Consider the following 18,002-nt stretch of genomic DNA (forward strand, 5'->3'; position numbering starts at 1 on the left):
ATATACAATCTGAGCAAACATAAGTAAAAATCAAGCAAATACACATTGTCACATCATAAGACTTTTGATTAGCCATTGCACAGATTTTTAACTCTCATTAAAAGTTAGTATGAAACATACTAAAATCATATGCGTTGAAGCTAAACGCCACTGAAATTTCATAATGCACTCACGGAACCACAGAACCACTGCTTTTGTTGCGCTGACGACTATGGTTAGTTGGCTGGCTATTTGCCCGAATCGCGCTATCGCTGTTCACACACGTTCGCACAGGTATTCGGCAGTCACAGCACTTGATTCCTTGCCTTGCCTTTCCTTTGATTTTCTTCTTTTACGTTTTTTATTTTATTCTTGTTCGTTTTTGATGTTCGCACAATTTCCTTTTCTATTACACTTTTCTCCAGCCGTTTGCTCTTGTCTTATAATCCGCACACTATATAATTCACTTATATGTATTTTTTTATATAATATATTTAGATTTCTATAAAATTTCAGATTTTATGACATTTAAAAACCACACCTTACGTTAAAAATTCAAATGCACTTTGTGGAAAAATTTCGAGGGTTCAGAGAAGCAAAATACACTTTCGAAAACGAAAAACTCGCATTGAAAAAGTAAAAAAAAAAAACTTTTTTTCCCCCTCACTCTTTCTTTTATACTTGTCAATTTTTTCAACTACCAATTACGGTTCTCTCCCCTTCGCTTACGACGACGATGACGATCCAACACTCGCCGTATTCCAAACGTTTTTTAGAGTACACGAAATTACTTTTAGATCACATCGATTAACGCAAATTCACCGATTTAATGTAACTTAGACAATTATTGAACGATATGCAGCGAATTTATATATTTAATGCAGAAAATTCCAGCGCCACACGCCGAGAAATCAAGAAACGACGACTCCTTTTTTCATCAATATGGCGGTGCAGTACTGCCAACTTGACAATCAGAATTTAGCGCGTTGCCAACTAGCTGCCATTTCGTCAACGAGCTGCCAACTTTTCTTATAGACTAATCCATATAAAATTTAAGTGTTTACTCAAGAACGACTATCATTCTTAACGTTTTGTAATATACGCTCAAGATTAGAAATCGTAGGTAAGGGTGTTAAACAAGTTCGAATGTAAATATATATTAGATTATATATACATTTGTTAAAAATTTCGGATAGTGAACATTTTTGCCAAATTCAATTTACATTAGTATTTTCTATACCAATTTGATAAGCCAACTTTACATTTCCAACCCACTTCCAATTGTAGAGTTGGCAAAGCATTAGAACGGTTTTATGCATTCTGCTTTATAAGTACATTCGTAAACAAAACTATCTACTTGTCAGTGAATTTTCTTTCCACCAACACTAATTTACAATCAATATTTGTTACTTGGGGATATTATAGTAGGCGAAATGCAAAAGCACTTCTGGCCGGTTTTATTGCCCATACTATTTTTAGCATATTCACTGCCTTTATTCCTGCGTGTCTATGCCACTGCACCCACGGTAATTGATGAGGAATTCCATTTGCGACAAGGTCTGCACTTCTGCAACAAACGCTTCGATGTGGTGCGTATGAAAGAGTTAAATGATTAAACTTTGTAATCACTAACCATTTTTAATTTATAGTGGGATCCTAAAATTACCACCTTCCCAGGCCTATATCTGGCGTCGCTGATACTCATACCATTCGGTGCTTGCTCAACATTGGGTTTACGTTGCATATCGCTAATAGCGGCTGCGCTAAATGTGTTACTGCTATATAAAATAAGACGCCGGTTGTTGGGTGGTGCACATGGGCAGCTTGCCGCATTAGATGCTTTCACTGTAGGTGCACTACCACCGCTATATTTCTTTAGTCATCTTTACTATACTGATACGTTATCGCTAACGACAATACTTCTATTCTACTACTACTGGCACAAAGAGTCACATCTGCAAGCTGCTGTCTTTGGTAGTGTTTAAATATTTTTGCGAATTTCTTCATATATTTTAATATCGAATTATTTTGCAGCTGCTGCTAGTGTTTTGATGCGGCAGACTAATGTGGTTTGGGTGGGTATGTGTTTCGGTATAACAGCACTAGATGTACTTACAGGAAATTATGCGCGTTCCAAAGGCATTAAAAGACAGCATGTGGAGTTACTGAATCCCAAGGTAGGTTTACTTGACTCCAATAGTAAATTTGGTTTTTAATTAGTACGTTACGCCTTAGACGCTTTTGGACATACTCACTTCATATCGGCTACTGGGACGCAGCATTTGGCAAATTTTACGTAAAGGCTGCTACTACCTAATCATAATACTGCCTTTTCTGTTTTTCGTGTTTCTCAATGGTTCCATTGTTATTGGCGATAAGCGGGCGCATGAAGCGACCATACATGTACCGCAGGTATGCATTATATACATTTATTCCAAAATGCTTATAGCTTTAAAATGTATTGTGTTTTCTCAGTTATTTTATTTCAGCATTTTTGCTTTGTTTTTCGGCGTCTCCAATACGCTGCATGAATTGCGTCCGACACTACATTGGCTATCGCGTGACAAATTGATCGTGCTCTTCCTGCTTGGCACAGGCATTCTAGCCGTTAAATGGAATACACTCATACATCCATATTTGCTGGCAGACAATCGTCATTACATATTTTACATATGGAATCGTTTCTATGGACGTTATGAATGGTTCAAATACGCCATGGTACCCGTTTATGTATTTGCCTTGGCGCTGTTACATTCAGGTCTACGGCATATGCGCACAAGCTTCAAATTGATGTTTTGGATAGCTGTTTTTCTGGTGCTATGTTTTCAGCGCTTGCTCGAACTGCGATACTTTCTCATTCCATTCGTACTTTATCGCCTGCACACACAGCCGCTTATTAAAAGCCGTTGGGCAGAGTGGTTGGAACTGGGCTGCTATGTGGTGCTCAATGCGCTCACATTCTATATATTTTTTACCAGAGAAATCAGATGGGAAAATTTCAAGGAGCCACAACGCATTATTTGGTAAACAAGAAACGTCGAATCAAATAGTCTGAATTGAAATATGGTAAATAAACTATTCGTAACTGTTGAAACATGTTGTGGAGCATTACAAGTACGTAATCAGCACTTTTTTCCATTATTTGTATATACTATTACATATGTATATTTTATTGCATACAGTAGTGAGCGAATAGTGTGCATAAACGCGGTTTTTGTGTATGTTGTGTATTTTTATTGATTAGAAAAAAATGCATATGTTTGTGGTCGCTAAAATAATAAATATCGCTGGATCGGGTATATTTTAGCTTTTGATACAACACGCGATTATTAAGCAGTATATCCGTAATTTATTAAGTTTGCTACCAGACTACTATAGCATATAAAAGCTATACCAACTGATCAATCAAAATCAAGTTCTTGTATAGCAAATTGTAGCTGTGAAGACTATCATAGCTTCGGTCAAACAAAGTATTTTTTTTTGTTTTGTTTATAAAAAAAAATCAATTATTTTTTGAGTTAAATTTTAATTTTTTACTACATTTATTTGTGGTTAATTTATAATATGTAATTTTATAATTTTTGAACATGTTGCTAAGCAGTAACACCACAATTATTTATTTTTCAAATACATGCAATGACATATGCTGTTTTAATATTAGTTTGAAACAAGAATATATCATATTTAACAAAACATTCTTGATCACACAAAAATCACTAAAAATTAGCATCATTTTAATAGTCGTACACTTAAAATCTAGAAATAACAAATTAGTGCAAAAAATCTCCAACAATTTTAGAGGTGAAAATAAGCGAATAACAGTGTAGAGAGCACACACATGAGAGAAACACCTTCCTAACTTTTCATACATTTTTAAACTGACACGCTTACATACACTTTCTACCGCACACACCATTCCACTGTCGTTTAATATGGTATCTGGTTTTGATAATACTGTATCATATCGTAAGTACGTGTGCGGAAGTTCTGATATGAATTCCGAATAACCGCCAACATATGCGCCGCAGCCTCCTTATTATTCTTGGTTGCTACAAAACGTTGCTTCAGCAAATTTATAGTCTGACCGCGGAAGCAGGGCAAACCAGTGTCCAGCATTAGCGAGACCAGCGAAACAATCGCATCCTGATAGGGCCGCACAGCGAGGAAGGCTTGCACGCACAACTCACAGAACCATTTGAAGGCAGGCGCTTCCATCTTGCCACCCATAATCATAACCATTTCGTCGGTGAGTTTCATGTCGGGTTCGAAACCAATATTTCCACCGGGCGAGGACTCGAACATAAATCCGAAATCTGTTAGTGAAAAGACGAGATTATAAATATATTATATATAAAGTGTGTGCTTATGAACCACGCACCGATGTGTATGACATGGCCATCCTTGTCAATCATAATATTGCCGTTATGCCGATCTTTGATCTGTAGCAAGTAACCGATTAGCGAGTATGCTGCCATGGATTTAACAAAGTTGGCACGCGCTGCTTGAAACTCTTTGGAGCTTTCATCACCGTATTGATGTAGGAAATACTCGTAGAGCCCGGAGTCGGTTTGGCGTCCAAGTTGATCACGTGATTTAGCATTTGGCACACATTCAATGACACCGCACTGAAAATTACTTCAATATATTGGTTTTCTGTTTAAAATAAAAACAATACTTACACCGGGCGCTGTAGCCACGACGCGATATGGAAAGAGAAACGGCTCTAAACCGACTTGTTGGAATATATTTTTGAAAATTGTTATAACCTGTAGCGCTAATATATCTTGACGCACATCATCTCCCACTTTGAAAATCGCCGCTTGCCACGACTCAACGCCCAGCGTCGTCTTGGCGTCTTCCTGCGAGTTCTGTAACCAAGCAAATTGTGTTATTTCACAATAGTTCGAAAGAAAATTAAAATACTTGCCGGATTGTTAGACACCTCCATGGCGCGTGTCTCCAACTCTGTTATGCCACAGCGATAGACACGGAAACGAGCCAGGTATGGCGCTTTTGCAGCGCTCTGCATGGGCGTGCCGCTGTTATAGTCAATGTCCAGCACCATAGCTTCCGGATTCGAGGGTAAATAGCAGCCTGGTTGTACTTGTATACGTTTCAGAGCCGCCAAGCAGGCATTTTTACGTTCAATACCCTTCGGGAAGGAACGTATTTCACCCGAAACTGCTGTGATCTTGCCGAAGAAATCGAATTCGCGCTCGTAGAAACGTTTGGCAGCGCCAGAGAAAGAAGAAATTATATTCTGTGACAACGCCTCCAAACAGTCAAACAAATTTGGATCCCTATGCTGTTGGTCCTCATCCATAAACATATTGGTTTGCATGTTCCATATGAGTTGATGCGCCACAATTTGAGAACGCTTCGAAATGTTCTTAATGAACTCTGCAACATAACCCATGGTGTCGTGCCGCAATGCCTGCACCAACTGTGGAATATACGGCAATACCGATTCAGCTTGGTAGGAGCTGAGCGTCTTGACGGCGTACTGTGCGGTGAGCGGATGTGATGGGTATTGACGTGAGAAGTAGGAAAGTGCTTGTATGGGGTTGACAGGAGCCCAGGAAAGTATATAAACCAGATCTGGACTTTCGTGTAGCAGATTCTTCGTGTTGCACAAATACTTGAGTGCCTCTGGAATGTGGCTAACCGCGATGGGATCGGCGCATACCAAACGAGAGACCTCCTCTTCAATAGAATCGGCGCTTTTGATTCGCAACGGCAGAAAAACGGCCAAAGCTGGGTTGTAGGTCCAAGCAAGGCGTGCGTAATCTCGCCACAAGTTGGGTTTGGAGGGACGTGCACGCCATTCATTCACCTGCTCTTCACCTGTGTAGGAAAATACGAAGAATGTGTTAAAATTCCAAGCACAAATCTGGCTCCGAGCGAGGGACTTACCGGGTATGGCCAAGTCAGGGAGACTAATCGGATTATACCATGTTATGAGGAATTCCAGCTCGACTGCCAGTAATTCCAAAATCAAATTACGCTTCTTCATATAGTCCTTGTCGTACGAGTCCTTTTGATACGGCAGTCGTTTCGAGCGATTCGATCGTTTCGATAGCGTAGATGTGGAGTGCGGTATTGTGTTGTACCAGCCGCCAGTGCCACCAGTCGACATCGAACGCGCAACATCACCAGCACTAATTAGCGACGCCGTCTCCACATTCTGCTTCACGGAGAGCATTTGCGTCGACGCCACCGCTGTTATATCGTATTCGCCAACCTCCGAGGTGACCAAATGTTTCTTCTCACTGCGCATCGTCTGCCAGAATTTCAACAGTATCAGAATGTCATCCAACAATTGCTCCTTACTCTGGTTGGGACATGTGGGCGGACCACAGAAATAGTCCAATGCATTGCTATATATGCGCTCACGTAATATGTTGCGCGCCAGCGAACGCGGTATTGTATTGCCTTGCAGTAGCGAGAGACCGCATTGCAGAAGCTTAAAACGACAACCGACCGTTGATACTTGGCGATTCTGTTTCGAATTTTTCGAAATAGGCAGACAACGATGCAGCAGCAGACAAAACATTTCCACCTTGTCGCGATTACAATACTTGGCGGTGTCCACCATTTCGGAGAGCAACTGCAGCCAAATGAGATGTGGCGCTATTTGAATGGGCTTAGAGACCAGCTTACAGCCGTCGTAGGCGGCTAATGGTATGGTGGTCTCTACCTCGTCAGAGAAGAGGCCCAACTTTTTTTCGAAAGTCGTTTGCCAAGCGCTAACCATCTCTTGGATAAAGCAGAGCTCCAGATCTTGGCGTGCCGTCAACACCCACTGCCAGCACTCCACAGCCGTTTCTACGGCATATTCGGTGAATAATTCAACTTGTGAGGTGGCTGAAAGCAATCGACCGAAAGAAAAGCAGAAATAAGAGTTTATTGGAGAAAAGTGTTTATAAGATATCTATAATTCCCGCAATTTATGCTTGAACCTCGACTCACCCACTGCATGCAACAGCTTTCGGTTCACATCGGAGCAGATAATCAAGTAGGCGGTGGCACGCCACAAGGCGCCACGGTGACTTGCGTCACTCTTCTCCGCACACGCGTCCCATACATCCTTCACTAAGCGGTCAGCTAAGCCCGCCTTTTCTTCCTCACTTAGCACCGACAACATGCCAGAAATTTCACCAGCGTATTTGCTGCGCAGACACAACACGGACACGAAGCGCGGCGTATTGCTATTTACGCAATTTGGACGCTTACTAATCGATGGCAAAGCATTTGGATACAACGTATTGCTGCTGACTACCGAATCGAAGGCCAAAGCTAGACCACTGTGGTGCGCCAGTACCTGTGTGGGTATCTGATTGGGGTACTCTTGCAGGTGCGAGCGTGTGGAACGCGGTGCCCATTTCATGGCTTCATTAACGATACCTTGACAGCGATCGGCAAAGTCCTTCAGGCGGCTTTCGCGTGCAGGCAATGAGTCCATAAGTTGCAAGGTGTAAGGCGTAGATACGACGCGCAGCGTAGGTGTCTCTTCGTTCGGGTCGAGCGTAAGCGAGAATGCAAGCAATTGCAGAATATCCAACATGCACCAGAGCACGCGACGATTCCATAGCAAATGTGGAAACTTATCGACTAACTGTGATAGATACTGATCGGCAACCAACTGGATTTGCTTGTGGATGTGATTGAAGTAGACCAGCAATAGCATTGCCTGTGATTCCAATACCTTTTCGCGGATCTCGTCATGTGCGAAAAGCACATTGCGGAATTTCTCAAAGACTTGATCGGCAACACTATGAAGGAATGGAAAAATGAATGGAAGCTCTCCGCTTGGGCACTATTGGTTGATTGGCAACTTACCACTTCACGCATTGCCAAATTCCAGATTTATCCTTTTGCAACGCATTATCGCAAAGATAGCTCAAAATCGGCTCCAAACTGGGTTCTTCTGAATTTTCCACTCGCAAAGTCTCCAACCAATACACACTCAAGAGATAAGTGCATTGCGCAAAGGTCAACTTGTTGATCGAAGCGGTAACATCGGCCGTTGGATGTTCCAGCAGGAGGAGTATTTGGCTACGTAATTCATTCAAACTCACCGAATCGCTTTTAATCGCCGACGTATAGTTCAATTCACGCATGTCGGATTTGTGTGTCGTCTGCGAGATGAGTAAGGGCGATTTGGCTGCAATCTGTTGCACTCCTTGATACCAATCGGCTGGCCAGAGACGAGCATTTGTAAAGCCCATGACCACACAATACACCCAGAAATCCTTGAATAGCTTATGCAAACGCAAACGTGGATTCTTAATCGGCGGTAGGCGACGCACCAGCACCGCAATTACTGGTATTAGCATACCTAAATTGCCGGCACTGGAGCTGGCCTTCTGCGCACCTGGTGTATTGTTGTCATAGGAGCGCTCGCCCTCCAGACCGATCTGCACAAAGAGTTCGAGCAGTTTGCCCAATAATTCGAGCATCTCCGAGTCACCCTGTATATTGGCAGCAATATTACCCAAAGCATTGACCACTGCATCCGACACGTTATTGAATTGTTTGCGATGTTCCTGATCCGACGTGTAGGCCAACGATGCCGACTGCACTGTGATGCGCGAAAACATTTTCATAATCTCTTCAAAAACATGCGGTTCACACTGAGAGATAATCATGCATCCCAATTGATCGACGATTAGCGCATTCTGCTCGGATGGTACCTTACAGAAGCGTTGAATGAAGAATTGCAAGATATTCTGCGTGGTTTTCGAAGTGTCCTTGAGCGTAACGGCAACATGACCGAGCATCACAATAATATTGAGGCTTACCAAAGTAGATTCACTAAGAGAGCGAATATAGAAAGGAATGTGTGGGTCGAGAAAAGTTATATTTATTTGTTGAGAGCGAAAATATTGAAGTCCTTGCCAATCTTACATATAACAGTACTTACGATTCGTGTTTCTCTGCTGTGAACAACCGATTCGAGAGGTTAGCCACCAAAGCCGGCACACAGTACTGATCCAACGTGTGCGCAGAACGTAATGCAATGCTCAAATTTTCAATTGCCGCATCGCGCAATGCCTCGAAGGCTGCCTGACCCGAGCGCATGCCCGCATGTTTCTGATTTTCACCATAAATATCCACCGTCGAACGCGATTCGCTATTCTGCACCACGATCTTGAAAGGCGCCAACTTTTCCTTCTCCTTTTTCTGCAGCGCCAGCGTTTGCTGCGAATAAGCATGCAGTTTGGCCAATATAGGACTTGGGTCGACAAGGAAGTCGCGCAAATACGATATGGATGTGCCGGCAATGTTGGGGAATTTTTGCGCTAACTTGCCAAGACCCTCGAGACAAACCATCAGCAATGGCATGTGGTCTAAGACAATCTTATGACTCAGCACAGAGTTGAGCTTCTGTGACAGTCGACCGCAAAGCTTGTCGGCCTCTAAAAAGGAGGAATCGAATGTCAATTTAAGTTGGGTTGTGGCGTTAAATTGTATATAAAAAAGTAAAACGCAAAAATAGGCGAAAATAACGGTATAAACTGCATTCAAAACGTAAAAATATATTGGAGAGAAAAGGTAAAAAATGTGGCATAATATGTCCAACTCCTGTTTACTACAAGTTTGGCATGAAAATGAAAGTTTATTAAAATATGCATAATTAAATTAGTATTTGATGGATTTCTTCTCATTTCTCTCGAGAAATAACATATGAGCATGCGCCGAACCATGTAAAAAGTGGGTTCGTAACAAAACAAAAGCTTTAAAAAATTAACAACCTTTCTTCAATAAAATTTTTAAACCCAACTGCAATGAAGGTACATTGTACTCCTCATCAACTGAAAAGAATAATTCAAATTAAATAAAAAAAACGTAAATTCAGTACCCGGTATGTAATTATGCTAATCTAATTTACAACTATATATGTATGTATGTGTGTATGTGTGTTTCTGTGTTAAAATGCAAGAGAAAAGAAAATGATTTTTCACTTTAAACAGCAAATCACCTACCCGTTTCATCGCGTATAGCCCAGACCAGCAGATCGACGCAGGCGGCATTTGCCATTACGTTCACCTTGTATTTATTCACCACCGGTATGCCGTTCTCTTCGCGCTTCTCCTTCTCTTGATCTTGCTGCTTATTTGCCAGCTCCGTTTGTCCATTTAAAAATAGACGTTTCACAAATTCCTGCACGTCCTTCGTAAATGGTGTTGGCAAATCGATTTGGTGTTGTAAAAGTTCACGTAGCAGCGTCACTAATACCAAATTCAGCGTCTCCGAAAAGCTTTTGTAGCAATAGCCCTTTATTTGATGCAGAGCAAATATATCGCTCGCCTGCTCATCCAAGTGCTCCAGTGTCTCTTTGGTGAGTAATTTCTTGGCTACTGCGAAGATGGTCTGTAGATGCTGAATGGGAAATGGTGGCACAGTGAGTGACTTCTTAGTTTTAATTGGCGTCTCACAGGCGCGCATATTGGGGAATTGATTAAAACTGGAACCGGTCTTGGTGAAGAAATGAGTGCGCGGATCATATGGCACAGAGAAATACGTTTGTAAATGTGGTCGTTGCTTAATTCCATTAATCATTTGCAATTGACGCATGCGCAGCTCGTTGGAGTCTTGACTCAAGCTACCAGACATGGAACGTGGTATGATAGGGCGAAATTGTGAGAAGCAAGCAATGCGTTCGCTGGAGCTGAAACTGCCACCATCACGCATGTTCTGTTTAACCACCGGCATTTCTTCACGTGGATATATGCGACACAATAAAGACGGATCTTGGCTTGCATATCGGCCCATAGAACGCGCCAAACCAAATAGTAATGGTACAGTTGCTTTGCATAGTATTATGGGTGGTGGCGCAGAGCTGCTATCCTTACTAGATTTGATAATATTTGCCAAAGCACTAAGTGTCTCCACTTGATTGAGTATGATCTCTTCGCGTAGATCGGGGCATTTTGAAGCTATATCGGAAAGTAAAGTATTCAAACAAAAGCTGAACTTTTCTGCCGATGGTATACCTATTGACAAAATATAGCAACCCAATTGAAAATAAAGTATCTGGGACAAATATTCACTTACAAAAACACTTACGATCGATTTTGCTCCACTTTGCATCATCTACCCAAACTGCTTTTGGCAAGCACTTCGCCAGACGTAGTAAATATGGTACAATGCGCTGCTCATGCTGACACCCACTTTCTAGGAAATAAATACCCAACGCAATGACCGCATCTTGCGCTTTAGCATCGAGACAAAAAACGCCAGCGGCATTTTCTTGTGGACAATAGCGGAAAAGCGATTGCACCTACACACAATTAAAAATATGAGTCAAAGGTGAAAAGTCGATTTTGTGATATGAGTTGACCGTGAAAATCAATTTTTACCTTGTCCCACGGTGTTGGCTCTATACGCGCCAATACGCGAGCCAAACTCTGTACGGTGCGTTGATAGGAAAACGCGTCCGTCATTTCAGCGCGCTCTAATCAAACAATTTAAGATGTTTTATATAAAATTTCTACAATATTCCGCGATTTTCACTTTCCACTATTAGTAAGAAGGTCCAGTAGTTGATGTTGTCATAGATTACTCACAAGCAAGGTGACCAGAATATATGACATTGAAAATACCGAAAACAGCCGTAGTAAAGGTATAAAGACTAAGTAGTATTTTTTTTTTTAATTATTACTGAAAACTATATAAAATGTATTCGGTAAAAGATCTTCTAGTTTTTCCTAAAATATTATTTTCTTTAAAAATTTAAACTGCTCTCAATTTTTTTTCAATTTTGGTAACTCAAAAAGTCTGCTTACGAATGAGCATATCAAAATCTAAACCATAATAAAGCAAGAGAAATACGTCAACAACGCGATTGATAAGCAACAGCTGTTACAACAGGGTATGTCATATGAAAATTTTCGGCAACGATGCTATTGGAAAATTCCAACAACAAACGTGACAAAGATGTGATTGACATTGACAGTTCGTTTTGTACGCATATTTGACGACTTATAAAATCCGTGTACATTAGGAATTTAGTTTTCATTCTAAATTGATATAAAGAAAAATAGCGGTGATGCCTGGTAATTCATGTTCAGTGTGTAAAAGTAGCTGGAATAATGCCGTTTCAATGTTCTCGCCTCCACGCGATGAGTATATGAGAAGTAAATGGGAAGTAGCGATTGGCGTCAAGTTAACACAAAGTTCAAGATTGTGCTCCAAACACTTCTGTGCAAACGATTTCACATCGGCAAACCCAAAAAGAGCCCGATTACAATCAGACGCAGTGCCCTCGTTGAATTTATCGGGAGCAGGCGTTGAAAGGAGTGAACCGCAAGACTGTTTAAGCGCCATAGACAGGTGAACAAACTATTTAAAAATGTTTGGAACAAAAGTAATTAACAAATCAATAAAAAAAAAAACAATACAAAGTTATAGGAAAAACCGAGCCTCTATGGAACAACTCTTATTCTTTGTAAACTTTGCAAATAAGCATCCGAAGATACTAACATCGAAGTTCGGCACTGTAAGTCACTTATGGGAAGGATTGGCGAGAAATTTGAATTCAATGGATGGCGCTTGTCGTTCAGCCGATAAATGGAAGGAGGTGAGTAATTGGTTATATGCATGTGTAATAAACTTAAATCGATAAATACCACTCTTTCAGAGTATGAGTACTTGGCGGAGTCAACTAAGGTGTCGGGCACGCCGAGGCAAAAGTAGCGGGGTTCCACAATTCGATGAATTCGCTTTATTGAACTTCGGACAGCGCTCACTAAATGAGGAAGTGAATTTAGGTACACTTATCCGTATAGGAATACCATTTGAACACCCATTGTTAAGGGAACTTTTACAAAGCTTTTTTTCTTCTCTTTGAAAATGGAAACATAGCAATTAATTCCACCAACAATGATGCTGTTGCTGAAGGCGTTGGCGCAAAAAACATGGTGAACAAAGCAGACAATATTAAAGTGAGCTATAACTTAAAAATGTTTACACCTTTGATAAAAATTTCTTCTCCATGTTTAAAGGGCGTACTGAAAACGGAATTAATCAAGATCAAAAAAGAAATTGATAGCTCTGAAGATGACCATAGTCGTCAAGAAGACTCTCAAGCTGAGGTACGCATTCTTCTAATTACAAACATATTTGCGATGAAAACGATTATTAAAATGACAAATGTTCTTTAGGTCGCACATAGTTTTGAGGAAACATTAGATACCAAACATGACATTGTACTTTCGGAGGACAGTAACCCAACGTACGAGGCGAATCACTCTAACACAGAAGATATTCCAGCATTGGGTTTTCCGGTATATTTATAACATATGTATATATTTAATTAAATGCATTTAAAAATATTTTCTTCTCTTGCTTAGGACACTTCGCGCTCTGAAATATTTGTTATTCCCCGCCAAAAAGTGACTAAAGAAACAGAAAAGGCAAAAATATTTATTATTCCGCGCACATCAACTGAAAACAATACACCTACAACAACCGATAATGTTCAAAGAAAAATTATACAGCTCGGTCAATCAAGTGTTTCAAAAAACACAGAGGGTAGCTCACAAGGAATTATTATTTTGCCGCCACATTCAAATACCTCAAATATATCTTCCAGCTTAGAAGTTTTGCCAAGTTTGGAAAACAAGCACACGTCTGCCACACAGTCGGTAGCCGGAAATACAACAAATGCTCCGAAAAAACGAAAATCGGCAACACTCAGTGATATGTATGAAACCCTCTTGGAGAGTATGAAAAGACGTGACCAGCGAGAAGAACAATTCATTACTGTGATGCAAGGATTAACCGACGCTGTGACAAAAATGGCTGATAACGTAAAGCGACTAGAGGAGGTCTTGACGTTCTGTGCAAATGATTCATAAGGAACAAGGTATTTCGAATAATTTCATTTATTTATCACTTTGATCACATCGTCGCCTTAGATGGCTGATATTGAAAGCATCTTCCAACATTGCACGTAAAAGTAATAGGATTTCTTTTAACATCCTTTATTTAAAAATTCAAACCAGCGAAACCTTTCAATTGATTCAGTTTTGTTTACTATTTTGTTTCGTTGAACATAAAGGAGGGTGTAGACGTTGCCTAGTATACTTTTTACTTAATACTTTCGTAATATATATTTAAATTCCGACATAAGTGAATTTGTTTTTACGTAAGTAACCACACTTTTAAAAAAGTTGTAAAATTATATATACAGGAAATTGTATATATAAAGTACAGAAAAAAAATACTTACTTACGCTCAGAGAAAAATTGTTTAACCCATCCTGCTCTGTCATTTCCAATGACAGTTGACGCTTTCAGAATGTTACGTCTCTACTACTTAATATGCGTATGCTATTAGAGCATATAGCATATAGTTTATCCCTTATCCTCCCATATAAAGCCTTAATACAAAACGCTTATTTAACCAATAAATAATGTGTATATATTGATATTTTTATTGATTTCATATTTTGCACAGTGACTCATAACTTTCGACCCATTTCATTAATTATTCAATCCTTGTTCCAATGTATGTATGCCTGTATCCTTTTTACTTAAACAATCGAACATTTATTAATTAATCTGGCATCTCTTTTTTATTTCAAGTAATCCTTTACTTTAATAGACTTTAATTTCTCATACGAATTGTCGGTTGTTAAGGAATTCTTATTGTTTTCACAAAAAACTTAAATGCAATTTCTTCAAATAGTTTTTAAAAATAACAGTTAATCAAGTGTTCAGTTGCATAACTTATTTACGGTTTACAACTTACATAAATACATGTATGTACCGTGTATTAGAGTTATTATTGCCGCATCAACGCATTCACGTACAATGCCAACACATACCTACAACATACAATGTATGTATGTATAATTATTGCACCTGCATACATGCAATATGTGTTTTTATCTGCATTCATTTTGTATCTCGTATATAGAGTGTTAGAATTTAAATTTAAACAATTTCATATACTTATTTAATTTAAACTTGACAATTAATAATTGCTTCAATAATGTACGCTATAACATATGGCATTTGTGTTATTTTTTTGTTTTTGCCACTAACATTTATTATTAGCATGAATGGAAATTAAGTAGGAAGCAGGGAAGGCCATGTCAATTGTTGTATGTGTGTATGTAGCTTTTATTGTGAAAAATTTCTTTTCATCTTTCGGTTTAGTTGCATTACTTTCCTATTAGGCGTCGGATTTTTAGAAAAAGTTGCTTGGAAGGGTCAGCTGATAACACATTTAAATTACTAAATAACTCATTGACTGAGGAGATTCATCTTACAATTTTTCTTCAGCGTTTTTCTTTTACTTATTTACTGAATTTACTAATGTGTATCAGCATATGTATGTATGTAGTTTTTTCTTTGCAATACGTAGAAATATAGTATGTGTTTCATATATGCATTTATGTATGTATCATGTACGTACGTATGCATGTGTTTTTCATAATTTAATTTTGTTTATTATTATTTTACTAATTGATTTTCCGGTGCTGTTGTCTTTTGTCGGTTTGTTTTCGTTTTTTCGTATTTATTAACTTTTTTGGTAAAATCATTTGACTGCTGAAAAATTTTCCACAACAAACAAACAAACGGCGCTTTGACTTCCGTTACTGCTGTCGCACACGCGTTGCCAACTATGTGTATACATGCAGTGTACTTGGCGCTGCCAGCAAACAATGTTGCTAGACAGTGGTGTCTGCTTTTTATTTTATTATTATTACTTTTTGTTTTTGCACATGTGTTCCCATTTTGCTTTTGTTTAATTTTACTTGTCAACTTTAATAAATTTACATACATCGCTAAGTCACTTATACATATGTATATACTTCTGCCTGATATTTCATTACGTTTTGTAAAGCGTGTGTGTATTTGACTAATTTTACTATAGAAATGTCTTACTTGTCTGCACTTGGTTTTTGTTTGTGTGTTTGTTGCTAATATATAGCGCTAAATTTAATTTTTTTGTTTGTTTATGTTTTAGTTTTCCATTTTTTTTACTCATATTACTGCTAAGTAAATGGATTTTCTAGTTACCACACAGTTTGCTACATGATTTTATTTTTTTCTATAATTTTTGTTGTTTTGTTTTGTTTAGACTTTTAAGTCTGTATACCTTGTTTACTTTGGAATCCCTAAAACAAGCTTAAAACTAACTAATCATGTGCAGCCGATCAGCTGTCTCCTCAAATGTCACTTGCAGAATTTGTTTTTTTTTGTATTAATTTTCTAATATTATTTATTACATGCTTACATTCATTTTTCATATGCACTATTATTTGCATTTAATTATTTTAAATTTTTATGTTATCAGGACAATAATCCTATACACATATTCTACTACGTCCATTAATATAGTTTTTATTATTTCATTTAAATTTTGCTGTTACATATTTATCTCTCGTCTACACCATAATAATTACACGTATGTACATATAGTATGTATGTATGATTTCTGTTGCTTTGATGATTGGTTAGGTATTGCATTATATGTATGTTTGAGTCTATACTGTATATATGTATATATGCATGTATATAGGTTTGCCGTACTTATATATTTACGGGCATGCCAGTTGCTTAAATAATGTTTGATAATATCTTTTAGTGCTTGTTTCGTAGACCAATTAAGACTAAAATATGTCCTTGCATTTCCCTCTGCCAGCAAGTCTAAAATTTTATGCGTGAAGTAGCAGAAATTAGCAAACTATTAAAAAACTTTACAAGCATTACCAAAATAATTTAAAAAAATGTTAATATTTCAATCACACCCTAATAATACAACCAACTCAATATTTCTATTTTTGAATTTTCGTATTTACGATTATGAAAATATGTTAAAAATAAATTAAGAAATTATTTTATTATTTACAGCCACACAACAAACGAACATCCTTAATATTACATATATTTAAAATATATAACTGCAATAAACTGTGAATTATAATCAGAAGTCTAAATAAAATAACATAATTCAACTTAAAATTGCATTTTATTTCGTTCATATACACATCCGCTCAAGTTTTTAATTTAACGCCTAAAAGCATGCAACGGCACACACCTGCACGTGTTTGTCTGCATCCGATAGGTGTCGCGCGCGACGGTCATCCGGTGCCTAAAAGTATGCAACAGATACGCCGCCCGAAAAGTGCAGGCCACCTTCTGCACGGTTCTGCGCGCCTGGTGCATTGAGCTGGTCGCACTGTGCGCCACAAAAATTTCAGCCGCGCACTTAAGCCGGACTCCATGTCATGCGTCATACATAAAAAAACTTTAGAATTTTGTCAAAATGCAATGTAGGTAATTTTGCACGTATTTTTAAGCAAAATTAAACAAATATGAAAAAAATTATTAAAAATTTGAAAAAAATATAGAAATTTAAAAAGAAATTCAAAAAATAATTAAAATTTATAAAAAACTGAAAAAATTAAAAATATTTAGAAAAATAAAAAAAAATTATTAAAATTTGAAAAAAAATTTATAAAAACTGAAAAAAATTCAAAAATACAAAAATTTTAAATTTAAAAAAATTAAAAAAACTTTAAAAATTAAAAAAATTTAAAAAATTAAAAAAATTAAAAAAATTAAAAATTAGAAAAAACTTTAAAAATTTAAAAAAATTTAAAAAAATTTTTAAAAATTTAAAACAAATTTAAAAAAAATTTAGAAATTTAAATTTTTTTTTTTAAATTTTTAAATAAAATAAAAACACCTTATTATTAAAAACCCAGTTATGTAATAAAATAAACACAAAAAATATAATTTTTGTTTTTTTCTACTATTTTGTTTTCATAGCGCACATTTATTTAAATGTTTGTAGTTTGTGTACAATTATTGTAAGTGTGTGTGTGTATGTTAATGTTTAGTAAATATGTTAAAAATTTGTTAGTCGAAGGTAAAATTTATAACTTTTATGCATACAAATATTTACAAAATAATATTAATTACATATGATTTATTTTTTTATAAATTCTTATAAACTTTAATAGCGAAATAGCGTTGCCAAGTGCTTGGGAAACTAATAAGGAT

The 18,002-nt window shown here is 37.7% G+C and overlaps 3 protein-coding genes across 5 annotated transcripts; 2 read left to right on the forward strand and 1 right to left on the reverse strand.

Moving 5' to 3' along the window:
• The first annotated feature begins 1,327 nt into the window (after positions 1 to 1,327).
• On the forward strand, positions 1,328 to 3,107 carry LOC120775827 (putative Dol-P-Glc:Glc(2)Man(9)GlcNAc(2)-PP-Dol alpha-1,2-glucosyltransferase). The gene is made up of 5 exons (XM_040106186.1): positions 1,328 to 1,568; positions 1,629 to 1,953; positions 2,014 to 2,156; positions 2,215 to 2,391; positions 2,455 to 3,107. Exons 1-5 carry the CDS (start codon positions 1,413 to 1,415, stop codon positions 3,004 to 3,006), a joined length of 1,353 nt encoding a protein of 450 aa, XP_039962120.1. The 5' UTR covers positions 1,328 to 1,412; the 3' UTR covers positions 3,007 to 3,107.
• A 442-nt stretch (positions 3,108 to 3,549) lies between these two features.
• On the reverse strand, positions 3,550 to 11,525 carry LOC120775824 (phosphatidylinositol 4-kinase alpha). Of its 2 annotated transcripts, XM_040106180.1 has the most exons (12): positions 11,343 to 11,525; positions 11,050 to 11,263; positions 9,966 to 10,976; positions 9,735 to 9,794; positions 8,903 to 9,398; positions 7,819 to 8,793; positions 6,949 to 7,751; positions 5,893 to 6,843; positions 4,907 to 5,823; positions 4,659 to 4,847; positions 4,358 to 4,604; positions 3,550 to 4,292 (listed from the first exon to the last, which is right to left on the reverse strand). In XM_040106180.1, exons 1-12 carry the CDS (start codon positions 11,424 to 11,426, stop codon positions 3,907 to 3,909), a joined length of 6,333 nt encoding a protein of 2,110 aa, XP_039962114.1. In that variant the 5' UTR covers positions 11,427 to 11,525; the 3' UTR covers positions 3,550 to 3,906. The 2 variants fall into 2 exon arrangements, with proteins under 2 accessions (XP_039962114.1, XP_039962113.1); XM_040106179.1 differs by lacking the exon at positions 9,735 to 9,794.
• Positions 11,526 to 11,741: 216 nt separating this feature from the next.
• Positions 11,742 to 16,958, forward strand: LOC120775826. 2 transcript variants are annotated; one of them, XM_040106184.1, is made up of 8 exons: positions 11,742 to 12,315; positions 12,388 to 12,562; positions 12,623 to 12,752; positions 12,847 to 12,926; positions 12,987 to 13,076; positions 13,146 to 13,268; positions 13,335 to 13,849; positions 16,848 to 16,958. In XM_040106184.1, the coding sequence occupies exons 1-7, from the start codon at positions 12,032 to 12,034 to the stop codon at positions 13,839 to 13,841; spliced, it is 1,389 nt and encodes a 462-aa protein (XP_039962118.1). In that variant the 5' UTR covers positions 11,742 to 12,031; the 3' UTR covers positions 13,842 to 13,849; positions 16,848 to 16,958. The 2 variants fall into 2 exon arrangements, with proteins under 2 accessions (XP_039962118.1, XP_039962119.1); XM_040106185.1 differs by having other exon boundaries at positions 12,394 to 12,562.
• Positions 16,959 to 18,002: the final 1,044 nt, after the last annotated feature.

The sequence above is a fragment of the Bactrocera tryoni genome, chromosome 4 (genome assembly GCF_016617805.1).
Source record: "Bactrocera tryoni isolate S06 chromosome 4, CSIRO_BtryS06_freeze2, whole genome shotgun sequence".
NCBI lineage: Eukaryota > Metazoa > Arthropoda > Insecta > Diptera > Tephritidae > Bactrocera > Bactrocera tryoni.

Coding starts and splice junctions, on each gene's coding strand:
- LOC120775826 (XM_040106184.1), top strand. CDS start 12,032: ATGCCTGGTAATTCATGTTCAGTGTGTAAAAGTAGCTGGAATAATGCC. Junction 12,927..12,986: donor ACAAAGCAGACAATATTAAA/GTGAGCTATAAC, acceptor CCATGTTTAAAG/GGCGTACTGAAAACGGAATT. Junction 13,269..13,334: donor TTCCAGCATTGGGTTTTCCG/GTATATTTATAA, acceptor TCTCTTGCTTAG/GACACTTCGCGCTCTGAAAT.
- LOC120775824 (XM_040106180.1), bottom strand. CDS start 11,426: ATGACGGACGCGTTTTCCTATCAACGCACCGTACAGAGTTTGGCTCGC. Junction 9,795..9,965: donor GGCTATACGCGATGAAACGG/GTAGGTGATTTG, acceptor TATTCTTTTCAG/TTGATGAGGAGTACAATGTA. Junction 7,752..7,818: donor ATTTGGCAATGCGTGAAGTG/GTAAGTTGCCAA, acceptor ATTCCTTCATAG/TGTTGCCGATCAAGTCTTTG.
- LOC120775827 (XM_040106186.1), top strand. CDS start 1,413: ATGCAAAAGCACTTCTGGCCGGTTTTATTGCCCATACTATTTTTAGCA. Junction 2,157..2,214: donor TGGAGTTACTGAATCCCAAG/GTAGGTTTACTT, acceptor GTTACGCCTTAG/ACGCTTTTGGACATACTCAC. Junction 2,392..2,454: donor CGACCATACATGTACCGCAG/GTATGCATTATA, acceptor GTGTTTTCTCAG/TTATTTTATTTCAGCATTTT.